At 59.6% G+C, this 18,252-nt stretch overlaps 1 protein-coding gene across 2 annotated transcripts in view; it reads left to right on the top strand.

Annotated features, from left to right (window-relative positions):
* LOC139232644 (chromodomain-helicase-DNA-binding protein 3-like) overlaps nucleotides 1–18,252 on the top strand; it is a 115,758-nt gene that overhangs the window by 82,177 nt on the left and 15,329 nt on the right. For both annotated transcript variants that reach the window (XM_070863093.1, XM_070863094.1), the window contains exons 30-37: nucleotides 6,659–6,824; nucleotides 7,555–7,664; nucleotides 8,546–8,696; nucleotides 10,173–10,268; nucleotides 11,069–11,209; nucleotides 13,283–13,391; nucleotides 14,617–14,749; nucleotides 17,077–17,272. In XM_070863093.1, coding sequence (XP_070719194.1) covers nucleotides 6,659–6,824; nucleotides 7,555–7,664; nucleotides 8,546–8,696; nucleotides 10,173–10,268; nucleotides 11,069–11,209; nucleotides 13,283–13,391; nucleotides 14,617–14,749; nucleotides 17,077–17,272 — 1,102 coding nt within the window. The remainder of the gene's footprint in view (nucleotides 1–6,658; nucleotides 6,825–7,554; nucleotides 7,665–8,545; nucleotides 8,697–10,172; nucleotides 10,269–11,068; nucleotides 11,210–13,282; nucleotides 13,392–14,616; nucleotides 14,750–17,076; nucleotides 17,273–18,252) is intronic.

Here is an 18,252-nt window from a genome sequence, read left to right as displayed (position 1 = left end):
GGGGGGGGGCGTGACGGGACCGTGTCAGCGGAGGGGGGGGGTGGGGGGCAAGACGGGACCGTGTCAGCGGAGGGGGGGGGGCGTGACGGGACCGTGTCAGTGGGGGGGGGGCGTAACGGGACCGTGTCAGTGGGGGGGGGGGGCGTAACGGGACCGTGTCAGCGGGAGGGCGTGACGGGACCGTGTCAGCGGGAGGGCGTGACGGGACCGTGTCAGCGGAGGGGGGGGGGGCGTGACGGGACCGTGTCAGTGGGGGGGGGGGGGGGGGGGCGTAACGGGACCGTGTCAGTGGGGGGGGGGGGCGTGACGGGACCGTGTCAGCGGAGGGGGGGGGCGTAACGGGACCGTGTCAGTGGAGGGGGGGGGGCGTAACGGGACCGTGTCAGCGGAGGGGGGGGGGGCGTGACGGAACCGTGTCAGTGGGGGGAGGGGCGTGACGGGACCGTGTCAGTGGGGGGGGGGGGGGCGTGACGGGACCGTGTCAGTGGGGGGAGGGGCGTGACGGGACCGTGTCAGCGGAGGGGGGGGGGCGTAACGGGACCGTGTCAGTGGAGGGGGGGGGGGCGTAACGGGACCGTGTCAGTGGGGGGGGGGGGGCGTAACGGGACCGTGTCAGTGGGGAGGGGGGCGTAACGGGACCGTGTCAGTGGGGTGGGGGGCGTGACGGGACCGTGTCAGTGGAGGGGGGGTGGGGCGTGACGGGACCGTGTCAGTGGAGGGGGGGGGGGCGTAACGGGACCGTGTCATTGGAGGGGGGGGGGGGGGCGTAACGGGACCGTGTCAGCGGGAGGGGCGTGACGGGACCGTGTCGGGGGGGGGGGGGGCGTAACGGGACCGTGTCAGTGGGGGGGGGGGCGTAACGGGACCGTGTCAGCGGGAGGGGCGTGATGGGACCGTGTCAGTGGGGGGGGGGCATAACGGGACCGTGTCAGCGGGAGGAGGGCGTGACGGGACCGTGTCGGGGGGGGGGGGGGGGCGTGACGGGACCGTGTCAGCGGAGGGGGGGGGGGGCGTGACGGGACCGTGTCAGTGGAGGGTGGGGGGACGTAACGGGACCGTGTCAGTGGGGGGGGGGGGGGGGGGGGGCGTAACGGGACCGTGTCAGCGGGAGGAGGGCGTGACGGGACCGTGTCAGCGGGAGGGCGTGACGGGACCGTGTCAGTGGGGGGGGGGCGTGACGGGACCGTGTCAGCGGGAGGAGGGCGTGACGGGACCGTGTCAGTGGGAGGGCGTGACGGGACCGTGTCAGTGGGGGGGGGGCGTGACGGGACCGTGTCAGTGGGGGGGGGGCGTGACGGGACCGTGTCAGTGGGAGGGCGTGACGGACCGTGTCAGTGGGGGGGGGGCGTGACGGGACCGTGTCAGTGGGAGGGCGTGACGGGACCGTGTCAGTGGGGGGGGGGCGTGACGGGACCGTGTCAGTGGGGGGGGGGGGGGGGGAGGGCGTGACGGAACCGTGTCAGTGGAGGGTGGGGGGACGTAACGGGACCGTGTCAGTGGGGGGGGGGGGGAGGGCGTGACGGAACCGTGTCAGTGGGGGGAGGGCGTGACGGGACCGTGTCAGCGGGAGGGCGTGACGGGACCGTGTCAGTGGGGGGGGGGGGGCGTGACGGGACCGTGTCAGCGGAGGGGGGGGGGGGGCGTGACGGGACCGTGTCAGCGGAGGGGGGGGGGGCGTGACGGGACCGTGTCAGTGGGGGGGGGGGGCGTGACGGGACCGTGTCAGCGGAGGGGGGGGGGGGGCAAGACGGGACCGTGTCAGCGGAGGGGGGGGGGGGCGTGACGGGACCGTGTCAGTGGGGGGGGGGGGGGGCGTAACGGGACCGTGTCAGTGGGGGGGGGGGGGGCGTAACGGGACCGTGTCAGCGGGAGGGCGTGACGGGACCGTGTCAGCGGAGGGGGGGGGGCGTGACGGGACCGTGTCAGTGGGGGGGGGGGGGGGGGGGCGCGTAACGGGACCGTGTCAGTGGGGGGGGGGGGGGGGGCGTAACGGGACCGTGTCAGTGGGGGGGGGGGGGGGGGGGGGCGTAACGGGACCGTGTCAGTGGGGGGGGGGGGGCGTGACGGGACCGTGGAGGGGGGGGGGCGTAACGGGACCGTGTCAGCGGGAGGGCGTGACGGGACCGTGTCAGCGGAGGGGGGGGGGGGGGCGTGACGGGACCGTGTCAGTGGGGGGAGGGGCGTGACGGGACCGTGTCAGCGGAGGGGGGGGGGCGTAACGGGACCGTGTCAGTGGAGGGGGGGGGGGCGTAACGGGACCGTGTCAGTGGGGGGGGGGGTCGTAACGGGACCGTGTCAGTGGGGAGGGGGGCGTAACGGGACCGTGTCAGTGGGGAGGGGGGCGTGACGGGACCGTGTCAGTGGAGGGGGGGGGGCGTGACGGGACCGTGTCAGTGGAGGGGGGGGGGCGTAACGGGACCGTGTCAGTGGGGGAGGGGGCGTAACGGGACCGTGTCAGCGGGAGGGGCGTGACGGGACCGTGTCGGGGGGGGGGGGGGCGTAACGGGACCGTGTCAGTGGGGGGGGGGGGCGTAACGGGACCGTGTCAGCGGGAGGGGCGTGACGGGACCGTGTCAGCGGAGGGGGGGGGCGCGTGACGGGACCATGTCAGTGGAGGGTGGGGGGACGTAACGGGACCGTGTCAGTGGGGGGGGGGGGGGCGTAACGGGACCGTGTCAGCGGGAGAAGGGCGTGACGGGACCGTGTCAGCGGGAGGGCGTGACGGGACCGTGTCAGTGGGGGGGGGGCGTGACGGGACCGTGTCAGTGGGGGGGGGGGAGGGCGTGACGGAACCGTGTCAGTGGAGGGTGGGGGGACGTAACGGGACCGTGTCAGTGGGGGGGGGGGGGAGGGCGTGACGGAACCGTGTCAGTGGGGGGAGGGCGTGACGGGACCGTGTCAGTGGGGGGGGGGGCGTGACGGGACCGTGTCAGTGGAGGGGGGGGGGCATAACGGGACCGTGTCAGTGGCGGGAGGGCGTGACGGGACCGTGTCAGCGGGAGGGCGTGACGGGACCGTGTCAGTGGGGGGGGGGCGTGACGGGACCGTGTCAGTGGGGGGGGGGGCGTAACGGGACCGTGTCAGCGGGAGGGGCGTGATGGGACCGTGTCAGTGGGGGGGGGGCATAACGGGACCGTGTCAGCGGGAGGGGCGTGACGGGACCGTGTCAGCGGAGGGGGGGGGGGCGTGACGGGACCATGTCAGTGGAGGGTGGGGGGACGTAACGGGACCGTGTCAGTGGGGGGGGGGGGGGGGGCGTAACGGGACCGTGTCAGCGGGAGGAGGGCGTGACGGGACCGTGTCAGCGGGAGGGCGTGACGGGACCGTGTCAGTGGGGGGGGGGCGTGACGGGACCGTGTCAGTGGGAGGGCGTGACGGGACCGTGTCAGTGGGGGGGGGCGTGACGGGACCGTGTCAGTGGGAGGGCGTGACGGGACCGTGTCAGTGGGGGGGGGGCGTGACGGGACCGTGTCAGTGGGAGGGCGTGACGGGACCGTGTCAGTGGGGGGGGGGCGTGACGGGACCGTGTCAGTGGGGGGGGGGGGGGGGGCGTGACGGAACCATGTCAGTGGAGGGTGGGGGGACGTGACGTAACGGGACCGTGTCAGTGGGGGGGGGGGGGGAGGGCGTGACGGAACCGTGTCAGTGGGGGGAGGGCGTGACGGGACCGTGTCAGCGGAGGGCGTGACGGGACCGTGTCAATGGGGGGGGGCGTGACGGGACCGTGTCAGTGGGGGGGGGGGCGTGACGGGACCGTGTCAGTGGGGGGGGGGGCGTGACGGGACCGTGTCAGTGGGAGGGCGTGACGGGACCGTGTCAGTGGGGGGGGGGCATAACGGGACCGTGTCAGCGGGAGGGGCGTGACGGGACCGTGTCAGCGGAGGGCGTGACGGGACCGTGTCAATGGGGGGAGGGGCGTGACGGGACCGTGTCAGTGGGGGTGGGGGCGTGACGGGACCGTGTCAGCGGGAGGGCGTGACGGGACCGTGTCAGTGGGGGGGGGGGGGGGCGTGACGGGACCGTGTCAGTGGGGGGGGGGGGGGGGGCGTGACGGGACCGTGTCAGTGGGAGGGGCGTGACGGGACCGTGTCAGTGGGGGGAGGGGCGTGACGGGACCGTGTCAGCGGGAGGGCGTGACGGGACCGTGTCAGTGGGGGGGGGGGCGTGACGGGACCGTGTCAGTGGGAGGGGCGTGACGGGACCGTGTCAGTGGGGGGAGGGGCGTGACGGGACCGTGTCAGTGGGGGGAGGGGCGTGACGGGACCGTGTCAGTGGGGGGGGAGGGCGTGACGGGACCGTGTCAGTGGGGGGAGGGGCGTGACGGGACCGTGTCAGTGGGGGGGGGAGGGCGTGACGGGACCGTGTCAGTGGGGGGGGGAGGGCGTGACGGGACCATGTCAGTGGGGGGAGGGGCGTGACGGGACCGTGTCAGTGGGGGGGGGAGGGCGTGACGGGACCGTGTCAGTGGGAGGGGCGTGACGGGACCATGTCAGTGGGAGGGGCGTGACGGGACCGTGTCAGTGGGGGGGGAGGGCGTGACGGGACCGTGTCAGTGGGAGGGGAGGGCGTGACGGGACCGTGTCAGTGGGGGGAGTGGCGTGACGGGACCGTGTCAGCGGGAGGGCGTGACGGGACCGTGTCAGTGGGGGGGAGGGCGTGGGGGGACCGTGTCAGTGGGAGGGGCGTGACGGGACCGTGTCAGTGGGGGGGGGAGGGCGTGGGGGGACCGTGTCAGTGGGAGGGGCGTGACGGGACCGTGTCAGCGGGAGGGCGTGACGGGACCGTGTCAGTGGGGGGAGGGGCGTGACGGGACCGTGTCAGTGGGGGGAGGGGCGTGACGGGACCGTGTCAGTGGGGGGAGGGGCGTGACGGGACCGTGTCAGTGGGGGGGGGGCGTGACGGGACCGTGTCAGCGGGAGGGCGTGACGGGACCGTGTCAGTGGGGGGGGGGCGTGATGGGACCGTGCAGCGGGAGGGCGTGACGGGACCGTGTCAGTGGGGGGAGGGGCGTGACGGGACCGTGTCAGTGGGGGGAGGGGCGTGACGGGACCGTGTCAGTGGGGGGAGGGGCGTGACGGGACCGTGTCAGTGGGGGGAGGGGCGTGACGGGACCGTGTCAGTTGGGGGGGGGGGCGTGACGGGACCGTGTCAGTGGGAGGAGCGTGACGGGACCGTGACAGTGGGGGGGGGGGGGGGGGTGACGGGACCATGTCAGTGGAGGGGCGTGACGGGACCGTGACAGCGGGAGGGGCGTGACGGGACCGTGTCAGTGGGGGGGGGGGGGGGGGGGGTGACGGGACCGTGTCAGTGGAGGGGCGTGACGGGACCGTGTCAGTGGGGGGGGGGTGACGGGACCGTGTCAGTGGGAGGGGCGTGATGGGACCGTGACAGTGGGGGGGGGGGTGACGGGACCGTGTCAGTGGAGGGGCGTGACGGGACCGTGACAGCGGGGGGGGGTGACGGGACCGTGTCAGTGGGGGGGGGGGGGTGACGGGACCGTGTCAGTGGGGGGGGGGGGGTGACGGGACCGTGTCAGTGGAGGGGCGTGACGGGACCGTGACAGCGGGAGGGGCGTGACGGGACCGTGACAGTGGGGGGGGGGGGGGGGTGACGGGACCGTGTCAGTGGGGGGGGGGGGTGACGGGACCGTGTCAGTGGGGGGGGGGGTGACGGGACCGTGTCAGTGGAGGGGGCGTGACGGGACCGTGACAGCGGGAGGGGCGTGACGGGACCGTGACAGTGGGGGGGGGGGGGGGGGGGGGGTGACGGGACCGTGTCAGTGGGGGGGGGGGCGACGGGACCGTGTCAGTGGAGGGGGGGGGGGGGGGGGGTGACGGGACCGTGTCAGCGGGGGGGTGTGACAGCGGGAAGGTGTGATCAAATCCTGGTATTGGGAAGACGAACAGCGCATTGACATTAGAAAAGATAACTACAGATGTGTCTGGCTGTAGTGACTGGAGGAATCCTTCCGCCTTGGTTGATAAATTCTGCTGACGTTATTCTTGTGTTCTGAAAGCAAACCTATGGTTTGGCTGCACTGGGATCGATACTGCTGCCGATGCACAGCAGCATCAGACAGAGAAAGACACGTGAAGTTTGAAGAAAACTCCTTTGTTGATTGGGACGGGGCTGATCCTTCCTGCTCTGTGCCCGGGCCGATGGGTTGGGTAGCTGAATCCGCAGCCCAGGCATCACAGCTTCAGACCACACCGTCGGCGAGTTGTGACTGTGAATGAAGTCAATCTGGTCGTTTGTGGGCTGGCAGTGGAAAAATGTGACGGCGAATTGTCGTTCAAACTGGTTCCCAAAGGGAAAGGCCGTACCTCTTGGTCTGGCTTGCACGTGATTCCTGTTCCACCGCTTTGCGGTTGACTCACACTGGGTTCGAGGCGACTAAAGATGGGCAGTAAAAGCCTTGCCCTGTGTCCCACGAACAAATAAGATAAGGTCAGGCGGGCTACCGAACGGGCGTGCACCCCTCCCCACCCGGCATTCCCAGACGGTCGGTCGGCCCAGAGACGGGATATTCTGCCGTGCTTTGTTCTGTGCTCACCACCCACCCCACTGTCCTGGCCAGCACCTGACTGCCCTCGGTGACGTGCAATGGCCATGGTCGGGTCGCTCGCTCAACTCTTGTCTCGTTTGCTTTGATGTCCAGGTGCAGGAATTTGAACACATCAACGGGAAGTGGAGCGTGCCAGAGCTCATGCCCGAAGTCACCGCCGATTCCAAGAAGTCGTCCAGAGCCTCGTCCCCAGTGGTGAAGACGGGCACCACGACACCCGAGCCCAGCTGCAGCAACACCCCCTGCACTTCCAAACCAGGTACAGAGAGAGCCGCCCTGTGTACGCAGCAATACTGCCGCTGACTGTTGGTCAGTGAGCACCGGGGGGTGGGGGGGATGGGTGGTTGGGGGGGATGGGTGGGGGGGGATTGGTGGGGGGTGGGGTGGCGGGGGGGATGTGTGAGCGGGGCTCGGTGCAAGTTAGGACACGGGGCAGCAGAGTTTTGGTTGAGCACAAGTTTATGGAGGGTGGAAGATGGGAGTTCAGCCAGGAATAGGTGAGTATAGAGGTTACAAAGACACTGGTGAGTGTTTCAGCAGCCGGTGATCTGAGGCAGGGACGGAGACAGGCGACGTTACGGAGGTGGAAGTAGCTGCTCTAGGTGATGGAACAGATATGCGGACAGAAGCGTATCTCGGGGGCCAAATATGACGCCACGGTTGCGAGCGGTCTGGTTGAGCATCAGACAGTTGCCAGGGAGAGGGTGGAGTCAGTAGCTAGGGAGCGCAGTTTATGGTGAGGACTGGAGACGATGGCTTCGACCTTCCCAATAGTTAGTTGGAGGCAATTTCTACTCATCCAGTACTGGGTGTCGGACAAGCAGCATTGCCGAATCAGAGATAGTGGAGGGTTTGAGAGATGTGGGTGTCGTCGGCGAACTTGTGGAGGCTGAGGTACAGAGAGACGGCACGTATACAATGCAGCCGGTCACTGCACAGGTAGACACAGGCTTGTATCTAATCAGTGTATGTTTTGTTCAAATAACCAGCTACTCCCGCCCCGAGCGATAAATTGGAAGGAAGTGGAACTCCTGCTGAAAAGGAAGTGATGGATGGCAAAGAGGAAGAGGCAAACGGTGGCGAAAAGATGGAACTGGAGGTAGTTTATGTCATAAATAAAGGCGGCACAACATCTGGGGGTGTCCCCGTTGTTAGAAATGGGATGTTCTTATAATTTACTCCTCCAAATAATAGGGTTCACAACATTAAATGTCAGATGTTCACAGATTTATTGAGCATGCAGTGTCAGCCGTGGCTCAGTGGGCAGCACACTCGCCTCTGAGTCAGAAGGTTGTGGGTTCGAGTCCCACTCCCCGGCCTTGAGCACACAAGTCCAGGCTGACACTCCCAGTGCAGTACTGAGGGAGCACCGCACTGTCGGAGGGGCGGTACTGAGGGAGCACCGCACTGTCGGAGGGTCGGTACTGAGGGAGCACCGCACTGTCGGAGGGTCGGTACTGAGGGAGCGCCGCACTGTCGGAGGGTCGGTACTGAGGGAGCTCCGCACTGTCGGAAGTGCCGTCTTTCGGATGAGACGTTAAACCGAGGCCCCGTCTGCACGCTCAGATGGACATAAAAGATCCCGTGGCACTATTGGAAGAAGAGCAGGGGAGTTCTCCCCGGTGTCCTGGGGCCAATATTTATCCCTGAACCAACATAACAAAAACAGATGATTTTGTTCATTTTCACATTGCTGTGTGTGGGAGCTTGCTATACGCAAATTGGCTGCCGCGTTTCCCACATTACAACAGTGACTACACTCCAAAAGCACTTCATTGGCTGTAAAGCGCTTTGAGATGCCCAGTGGTCGTGAAAGGTGCTATATAAATGCAAGTCTTTTTTCTGCTGACACATTGGCAGAACTTAAGACCGTCTGTTTGAGCACCTTGCTGTGCAGCACTGTCCTGATTGACTTGTTACTGTAAGGTTTCTCGCGCTGTTCCTTGTGAAAATCACGTGTGTGATGATGTTCCTCTTCAGACTCCCAGTACAGAGGAAGATCCCGTGGCCACTGAAAAGCCTGAGGCCCAGCAGCCATCCGCTGGTGAGGAGGTTAAGGAGCAGCCGGAAGAGGAGAAGGAGAGTGCAGAGGTAGAGGAACAGGAGCCAGCACCCAAAGACGAAAAGCAAGGTAGCAGACTGGATCGCAAATTACCGAGCCAGGCAACGGCGAAGGTGGGGTGTGGGGTGTGAGATACTGGGGGTAATAGGGTTAATTCACATGGCCTGAAGGGGAAGTGTGGGATACTGGGAGTAATAGGGTTAATTCACATGGCCTGAAGGGGAGGTGTGGGGTGTGAGATACTGGGGGTAATAGGGTTAATTCACATGGCCTGAAGGGGAAGTGTGGGATACTGGGAGTAATAGGGTTAATTCACATGGCCTGAAGGGGAGGTGTGGGGTGTGGGATACTGGGGGTAATAGGGTTAATTCACATGGCCTGAAGGGGAGGTGTGGGGTGTGAGATACTGGGGGGTAATAGGGTTAATTCACATGGCCTGAAGGGTAGGTGTGGGGTGTGAGATACAGGGGAGGGTAATAGGGTTAATTCACATGGCCTGAAGGGGAGGTGTGGGGTGTGAGATACAGGGGGTAATAGGGTTAATTCACATGGCCTAAGGCGGAGGTGTGGGGTGTGAGATACAGGGGAGGGTAATAGGGTTAATTCACAAGGCCTGAAGGGGAGGTGTGGGGTGTGAGATACAGGGGGTAATAGGGTTAATTCACATGGCCTGAAGGGGAGGTGTGGGGTGTGAGATACAGGGGGTAATAGGGTTAATTCACATGGCCTGAAGGGGAGGTGTGGGGTGTGAGATACAGGGGGTAATAGGGTTAATTCACATGGCCTGAAGGGGAGGTGTGGGGTGTGAGATACAGGGGGTAATAGGGTTAATTCACATGGCCTGAAGGAAGAAGCTGATCTTTTACACTGAAGGTGCGCTGATTAATTAATACTTTGTACAATCCAGGGGGATAAAAAGAGGCAATCGGTCAGGGTTCCTGTTAATAGAATCTCAGAAATTTACAGCACGGAAGGAGGCCATTCGGCCCATCGTGTCCACACCGGCCGACAAAGAGCCACCCAGCCTAATCCCACTTTCCAGCTCTCGGTCCGTAGCCCTGCAGGTTACGGCACTTTAGGTGCACATCCAAATACTTTTAAAATGTGGTGAGGGTTTCTGCCTCTACCACCCTTTCAGGCAGTGAGTTCCAGACCCCCACCACCCTCTGGATGAAGACATTTCCCCTCAAATCCCCTCTAAACCTCCCCCCCAATTACTTTAAATCTATGCCCCCTTGGTGTTGACCCCTCTGCTAAGGGAAACGGGTCCATCCTATCCACTCTATCCAGGCCCCTCATAATTTTATACACCTCAATCAGGTCTCCCCTCAGCCTCCTCTGTTCCAAAGAAAACAACCCCAGCCTATCCTGTTCCTGATTGCCATTCTGTGGCTCCCGCTGGAAGGGAGGAGGTATCGAGGGTTATGGAGCAAAGGCTAAATGGAGTCGAGGTTACAGATCAGTGGGCTCGAGGGGTGAGGACAATAGAATTATCCGTGCATTCACAGTGTGGCCGTGTCCTGACTCTTCCCACTTTCAATGCAGAGGCTGAGAGAAGTGGCGAGGAAATTCTGATCGAAAAATCCGACACAAACTCCGAGACGAAGGAGAAAGCTGAGCCAGAGACCCCCGGTGTTAAAGGTAACCATGACACTGTCTCACCCACACAGCCCCCACAAGGCTCCCCGGAGAACCCCCCCCACCCCCCATCCACCATGTTAAAGGTAACTGCTACACTGACACAGGGCCCCACAAGGCTGGATTCAACAAACATTCAGACAGGATTCTGAGCAATTTCCTGGCAAACATAGTCTCTTTACACAATTCATTCTCAGGATGTGGGTGCCGCTGCCAAGGCCGGCATTTATTGCCCATCCCTAACTGCCCCTCGAGAAGGTGGTGGTAAGCCGCCTTCTTGAACCGCTGCAGTCCGTGTGGTGAAGGTGCTCCCACAGTGCTGTTAGGGAGGGAGTTCCAGGATTGTGACCCAGCGACGATGAAGGAACGGCCGATATATTCCCAAGTCGGGACGGTGTGTGACTGGGAGGGGAACGTGGAGGTGGTGGTGTTCCCATGCGCCTGCTGCCCTTGTCCTTCTAGGGGGGGTAGAGATCGCGGGTTTGGGAGGTGCTGCCGAAGAAGCCTTGGCGAGTTGCTGCAGTGCATCTTGTAGACGGTGCACACTGCAGCCAGGGGGCGCCGGTGGTGGAGGGAGTGAATGTTGAAGGTGGTGGGTAGTGTGCCCATCAAGCGGGCTGCTTTGTCCTGGATGGTGTCGAGCTTCTCGAATGTTGTTGGAGCTGCACTCATCCAGGCAAGTGGAGAGTATTCCATCACACTCCTGACTTGTAGATGGTGGAGAGGCTTTGAAGAGACACTCACCGAGTGACATTGCACCTTACTTTCTTTTGCTTGTGCTGCTGATTTTTTTGTAAATACAGAGGAGACTAAAGCAGAGAAAACAGAGAAGGATGTGAAGTCCGCTAGCGTTAAGGAAGAGAGCAAGAACAACGGGAAAAGGGAGGAGGACCGGATGGAGAAGTGCAAGTTCATGTTCAACATCGCGGACGGAGGCTTCACAGGTAACGGAGCGCAGACAGCAGCGAACGCACGGTTTAGATGCTGCCGACCACTGTGTAACACTTTTCCGGGGTGGGGGGGAGAGCCAGAGGGCACAGATTTAAGATACTTCTGCAAAAGAACCAGAGGGTGACATAAGAAATAGGAGCAGGGGTCAGCCATTTGGCCCTTGGAGCCTTCTCCGCCATTCATGGTTGACCTGATAGCAGGCCGGAGAGCGGAAGGAGCAGCGTGGAGGCATACCACTCCAGGGAGCAGCACGTGTTGGAGCAGGAGAGCAACGGCAGTGAAGAGTGACGTCATCAAGGTCCAGGTCGGTGATTGGAGCGTGGGCAGGTACAGCAGGAGCGGCGAGGTCGGGGCGAAGGAGCGGCGAGAGACTGTAGAGGGACGTGATCGGGGCCCAGCAGAGGCGAGGGCCCGGGGGCAGCACGGACCAGCCCACACTGTGCGATATGTGCGCGCACTGGGTCCGTGCAGCAGAGCTGGTCTCCAGTTGTCCTGGTTAACCCGTGCCACTGGACCAAGACCTCGCTCTGTCAAGCCCGTGTGGTGGCTGGTGTGCAACGGCCACCCCACGTTAAAAAAATCCACCCACAGGCATCTTCCACCCTTCAGGATGTAGTTCGGGGTCCGGAATATTAGGTCCTTCATTGAAGCACCTGTGAACTTTTTGACGTGGAAGCAAGTCATCCTCGATTCGAGGGACCGCCTATGGTGATGCTGATGATCTGATCTTGGACTCAACTCCACTTCCCCGCCCGCTCCCCATAACTTTTGACTCCCTTACGAGGAGAATTATTTTTACGCAGCGAGTTGTTGTGATGTGGAAAGCATTGCCTGAAAGGCCGGTGGAAGCAGATTCAATTGTGACTTTCCAAAGGGGAACTGGATAAATTCTTGAGAAGGGAAAAAACAAATTACAGGGCTACGGGGAAAGGGGGAGGCGGGGGGGGTGGGAGTGGGACTAACTGGAGAGCTCTTTCACAGAGCTGGTACAGGCATGGTCGGCCGAATGGCCTCCTGTGCTGTGTGTGGTTCTATCAATATACGTCAAGTCTTGTCACATGGGGAGGGGAGACAGTTAACTTCAAGCGGAACACTTTTATAAAAAAAAATGTTTTTACAATAGGACGACCTAGGCGCCTGAGGAAAAGCTCGGGGGTGGAGAGTGGGGGAGGGGTGCGCTGTTAACCAATCCGAATGGGACGTTGGCCTTTATCGTTGGGACGTTGTCTGGAATACAAAGGGGAGGATGTCAGGCTTCAGCTGTACAGAGCCCTGGTCAGACCCCCATCTGGAGTAACTGCGTCCAGTTCCGGGCCCCGCCCCCGGGGAGGATATATTGGCCTCTGAGGGGGAGCAGCGCAGATTCACCAGAATGATACCTGGGTCTAAAGGGGTTAAATGACGAGGGACAGGTCTCACAGACTGGGCTTGTATTCCCTCGAGTGTAGAAGATTAAGGGGTAATCTGATCGAGGTGTGTAAGATGATTAAAGGAGTTGATGGGGATAGATAAAGAGAAACTGTTTCCTTTGGTGGGGGGGGGGAAGAGAGTCCAGAACAAGAGGCATAACCTTAAAATTAGAGCTCGGTCATTTAGGGGTGATGTCAGGAATCACTTATTCACACAAAGGGTGATGGGAATCTGGAACTCTCTTTCCTCCACCCCCCCCACCCCCCCCCAAAAGCTGTCAAGGTCAGAGGTCAATTGGAAATGCCAAAATTGAGAAGGATAGATTTTTGTTGGGTAAGGGTATTAAGGGTTACGGAACCAAGGCAGGTAGACGGAGTTAGGTCACGGATCAGGCAGGATGTCGGTGAATGGCGGAACAAGCTCGAGGGGCTGAATGGCCTCTGCTCCTGTTCTGTGTTCCCAGCAGGGGCCAGCTGCGGGGGTGCTTTGTTTGGCCTCCTTGCTCCAGGCGCAAGGGCCAGACACAAATCAGCCAGAGCTTGCACTGACTGCCCCCTGCTGGAAAGTGCTTGCATTTCCAGTGAATCCACTGTTGTGGGCCGGGAAGGAAGCACTAATGAGTCAGTAACATTTTTGGTTGGTGTTGATCTTTACAGAGCTGCATACGCTGTGGCAGAATGAGGAGAGGGCTGCAATATCCTCGGGCAAAGTATCTGAAATCTGGCACCGTCGGCACGACTTCTGGCTGCTCTCCGGCATCGTTGTGTATCCTTTCACATCCTGCACTCTCGCGGGACACACCGTGTCAGGTCAAACCGGTCAGTCTCAGGTTTGGATCATTAGGGTGAGCACACGGGTTAGACACACAGTAAAACTCCCTCTACACTGTCCCATCAAACGCTCCCAGGGCAGGTACAGCACGGGGTTAGATACAGAGTAAAGCTCCCTCTACACTGTCCCATCAAACGCTCCCAGGGCAGGTACAGCACGGGGTTAGATACAGAGTAAAGCTCCCTCTACACTGTCTCATCAAACACTCCCAGGGCAAGTACAGGGGGTTAGATACAGAGTAAAGCTCCCTCTACACTGTCCCATCAAACACTCCCAGGGCAGGTACAGCACGGGGTTAGATACAGAGTAAAGCTCCCTCTACACTGTCCCATCAAACGCTCCCAGGGCAGGTACAGCACGGGGTTAGATACAGAGTAAAGCTCCCTCTACACTGTCCCATCAAACGCTCCCAGGGCAGGTACAGCACGGGGTTAGATACAGAGTAAAGCTCCCTCTACACTGTCCCATCAAACACTCCCAGGGCAGGTACAGCACGGGGTTAGATACAGAGTAAAGCTCCCTCTACACTGTCCCATCAAACGCTCCCAGGGCAGGTACAGCACGGGGTTAGATACAGAGTAAAGCTCCCTCTACACTGTCTCATCAAACACTCCCAGGGCAAGTACAGGGGGTTAGATACAGAGTAAAGCTCCCTCTACACTGTCCCATCAAACAATCCCAGGGCAGGTACAGCATGGGGTTAGATACAGAGTAAAGCTCCCACTACACTGTCCCATCAAATACTCCCAGGGCAGGTAAAGCACGAGATTAGATACAGAGTAAAGCTCCCTCTATACTGTCGCATCAAACAATCCCAGGACAGGTACAGCATGAGGTTAGCTACAGAGTAAAGCTCCCTCTACACTGTTACTGGTCACTGGATGCCTGACACAGTGCAGGTTGTGCACAGCAATCAAATTTTGCTGTGATGCCATCTTGGTTGAATACCCTGCCAATTGTTGCTGGCGTGGGAGAGGAATGTCCACTTGGGCAAGATCTTAGGGTGCGGGGGAGAGAGAGGGGGGAAGGAAGCGACATAATGGGGAAAGAGTGAACATATTCGGGTTGGTGTCCCCCTTCACTGTCGTTCCGACTTTGTGCGTGGCGAGGGGGTGGCTGGACTGTATGCGGCCAGGGAATGGCCCTTAACTCCCAGCAGCTATGGCTATGCCCGGTGGCAGGACATTCAGAACGACCCCCGGTTCGCCATCATCAACGAGCCCTTCAAGCTGGAAGTGAACAAGGGGAACTTCCTGGAGATGAAGAACAAGTTCCTCGCCCGGCGATTTAAGGTGAGACGAAAGCAATCGAGGCATGTCCGCCCGAGAGCGCAGAAACAGCATCTTGCATTTGTATCGTTCCTTTAATAGAAAGAAAGCCGTGTATTTATATAGTGTCTTTCATGACCACCTTGCACTCAAAGCACTTTACACTCAATGAAGTACCTTGTTTGAAGTGTAGCCACTGTAATGTCGGAAATGCGGCAACCAATTTGCGCACATCAAGCTCCCGCACACAGCAATGTGATAATGGCCCAGATCATCTGTTTTTGTGATGTTGATTGAGGGATAAATATAGGCCCCAGGACACCGGAGAGAACTCCCCCTGCTCTTCGAAATAATGCCCGTGGGATCTTTGACATCCACCTGAGAGGGCAAACAAGGCCCTTGGTTTAGCATCTCGTCCGAAATACGGCACCTCCGACAGTGCAGCACTCCCTCAGTACTGCACTGGGTGTGTCAGCCTGGATTTTTGTGCTCGAATCCCTGGAGTGGGACTTGAACCCACTACCTTCCGGCTCCAAGGCGAGAGGGCAACTCACTGAGCCACAGCTGACACTAACTTAGTAAAATGTCCCAAGGCGCTTTGCAGGAATGTCAATCTGACAAAATTTGACACTGAGCCCCATAAGGAGATATTGGGACAGGTGACTAAAAGCTTGGTCAGTGAGGTAGGTTATTAATAAGCGTCTTAAAGGAGATGAGGTTCAGGGAGGGAATTCCAGAGCTTGGGTCCAGGCAGCTGAAGGCATGGCCACCAATGGCGGAGCGACTAAAATCAGGGATGCTCAAGAGGCCAGAATTGAAAGGGGGCAGAGATCCTGGAGTGTTGTAGGGCTGCAGAGGATTACAGATGTAGGGAGAGGCGAGGACATGAAGGGATTTTGGATGAGACGTTAAACCGAGGCCCCATCTGCCCTCTAAGGTGGACATAAAAGATCCCGCACGAGGATGTGAATTTTAAAATCGAGGCGTTGCCGGAGCAGGAGCGGAATAGTAAATACTGGTCCCTGGTCCGATCCTCAGTGTCAAGGGCCATTATATGAGGCCTTGGCGTCACCAGGCCGAGCTTGCAAGCCTGGGCCTCATCGCTCACGAGCTCTTGCTGGGTTGATGATGGTCGAGAGGAGGGATAAATATTGGCCAGAACTCCCTTGCTCTTCTTTGAAATGCTGCTGTGGGATTTTTTACGTCCACCTGGGAGGGCAGGCATGGGTTTAGCGTCTCATCGAAAGATGTTCAGACAGTGCAGCGCTCCCTCGGTATTGCACTGGGAGGGTTGGCCTAGATTACATGCTCAAATCTCTGGAGTGGAAATCAAACCACTCTGAGGCGAGAGTGCCACCCACTACAACAGACTACTGCTCTCCGGCTTGGCTATAAAGTCCGCATGTCAAATCCGTTGATGTCCAGCTGAATTTTACTCTGAGAATTATCACCGGTACGCTTCTATCGACACCAACACCTTGATTGCTCGTGCTTTCAAACATCACACCACCACACCTGCGATGTGAATATGTCGTCTCCAGAGATTACAACGAGCTGATGATCGCACTGTGTGGACTCTACCTGCTAGCCTGCATCCTATTTCACGCTGGCGCTGTGTGTGTGTGTTAGCACAGTAACCCGGTGAATCGCTGAACTCGGCTGCCAGTGTCCTAACTCGCACCAAGTCCCGCTCGACCATCACCCCCTGTGCTCGCTGACTCACATTGGCTCCTGGTTAAGCAAAACCTTGATTTCAAAATTCTCATCCTTGTTTTCAAATCTCTCCATGGCCTCCCCTCACCCTCCCTATGCCTGTAACTTCCCTCGGAGATGTCTGCGCTCCTCTAATTCCGCCCTCTTGAGTATCCCTGATTATAATCTGTGCCATGGCGATGGACCAAAATGGCCTAGATTTTAGACGGGTTGGTGTTCAAGTCGACCTGGATCGGCGTGTCTTTACTGGCGTAAGGGTTGTATTCCCTGGAGACTGCGTGGTGGTGCGATGTTTGCAAGCACGGGCAGCCACGGTGTTGGTGTCGATAAAAGTGTACCGATGATAATTCTCATAGTAGAATTCAGTTGGACATCAACGGATTGACATGCGGACTTGATAGCCATGTCGGAGAGCAGTACTCCGCTGTAGAGTACACCAGGGCGAGTGCTGCCTTACCGAGGGTTTGAGCGTCTGCTCCCCTGCACTAATTTCTACTTGTGTGGCTCGGTGTCAAATTTTTTTATCTCATAATACTCCTGTGAAGCGCCTTGGGACATTTCACTAGGTTACAAGCGCTATGTAAATACAAGTTGTTGTTGTAGAGCTAATGGACCTGTTTTGTCTATCTTGCTATTAGCTGCTGGAGCAGGCACTGGTGATCGAGGAGCAACTGCGGAGGGCAGCCTACCTGAACATGACGCAGGATACCACCCACCCCGCCATGGCGCTCAACACCCGCTTCGCGGAGGTGGAGTGCCTGGCCGAGAGCCACCAACACCTGTCCAAGGAGTCGCTGGCCGGGAACAAGCCCGCCAACTCCGTCCTGCACAAAGGTTAGTCCGAGGCTCCCGCTCCCGCTCTTCAGTTAAAACCGAAGGAAAGAACGGGCATTTCTATAGCGCCTCAGGGCGTCCAAAAGCGCTTTACAGCCACTGAAGTACTTTTTCTTTTAATGACGTGTAGTCAGTGTTGTAATGTGGGAAACGCGGAAGCCGATTTGAGAACAGCAAGATCCCACAAACAGCAACGTGACAACGACCGATTAATCTGTTTCAGTGATGTTGGTCGAGGGATAAATATTGGCCCCAGGACACCGGGCAGAACTCCCCCTGCTCTTCTTCGAAATTGTAACAAGGGATGTTTTACATCCACCAGTGAAGGCAGACAGGGGGCCTTGGTTTAACGTCTCATCCGAAAGACGGCACCTCTGACACTGCGGCACTCCCTCAGCACTGCACTGGGAGTGTCAGCCTGGATTGTGTGCCCAAGTCCCTAGAGTGGGGCTCGAACCCACAACCTTCTGACTGCGAGGCGAGAGATTGCTGCCCACTGAGGCATGGCCAAGGCTCTTTGAAAGCACTAGCCAATTAGTCCCTTTCCCCATTGCCCTGTAATTTCCCCCCCCTTCAAGTATTTATCCAATTCCTTTTTGAAAGTTATTATTGAAAGTATATACCTACCCATTTTTAAGAAAACGTTAGTATCTCCAACTGTGTTTGCATTCTTTTTACAGAAGATTAATTTGCTCTAAAATAATTGTACTCTTAACATTTTAGAGAAGTGAAAAAGTAGCTCATAACAGTACGCATTTGCAGCTTTACTGTTTTTAAGAACATAGGAACAGGAGTAGGCCATTCGGCCCCTGAAGCCTGCTCTGCCATTCAGTGAGATCATCCCTCAATTCCCTTAATATCCAAAAATCTAGCGATTTCAGCCTTGAATATACTCAACGACTGAGCCTCCACAGCCCTCTGGGGCAGAGAATTCCAAAGATTCACCACCCTCTGAGTGAAGAAGTTTCTCCTCATCTCCG

Source organism: Pristiophorus japonicus, chromosome 20, assembly GCF_044704955.1.
Source record: "Pristiophorus japonicus isolate sPriJap1 chromosome 20, sPriJap1.hap1, whole genome shotgun sequence".
Classification (NCBI taxonomy): domain Eukaryota; kingdom Metazoa; phylum Chordata; class Chondrichthyes; family Pristiophoridae; genus Pristiophorus; species Pristiophorus japonicus.
Note: the sequence above shows the minus strand (reverse complement) of the source record. Positions and strands in the feature narration are given on the sequence as shown.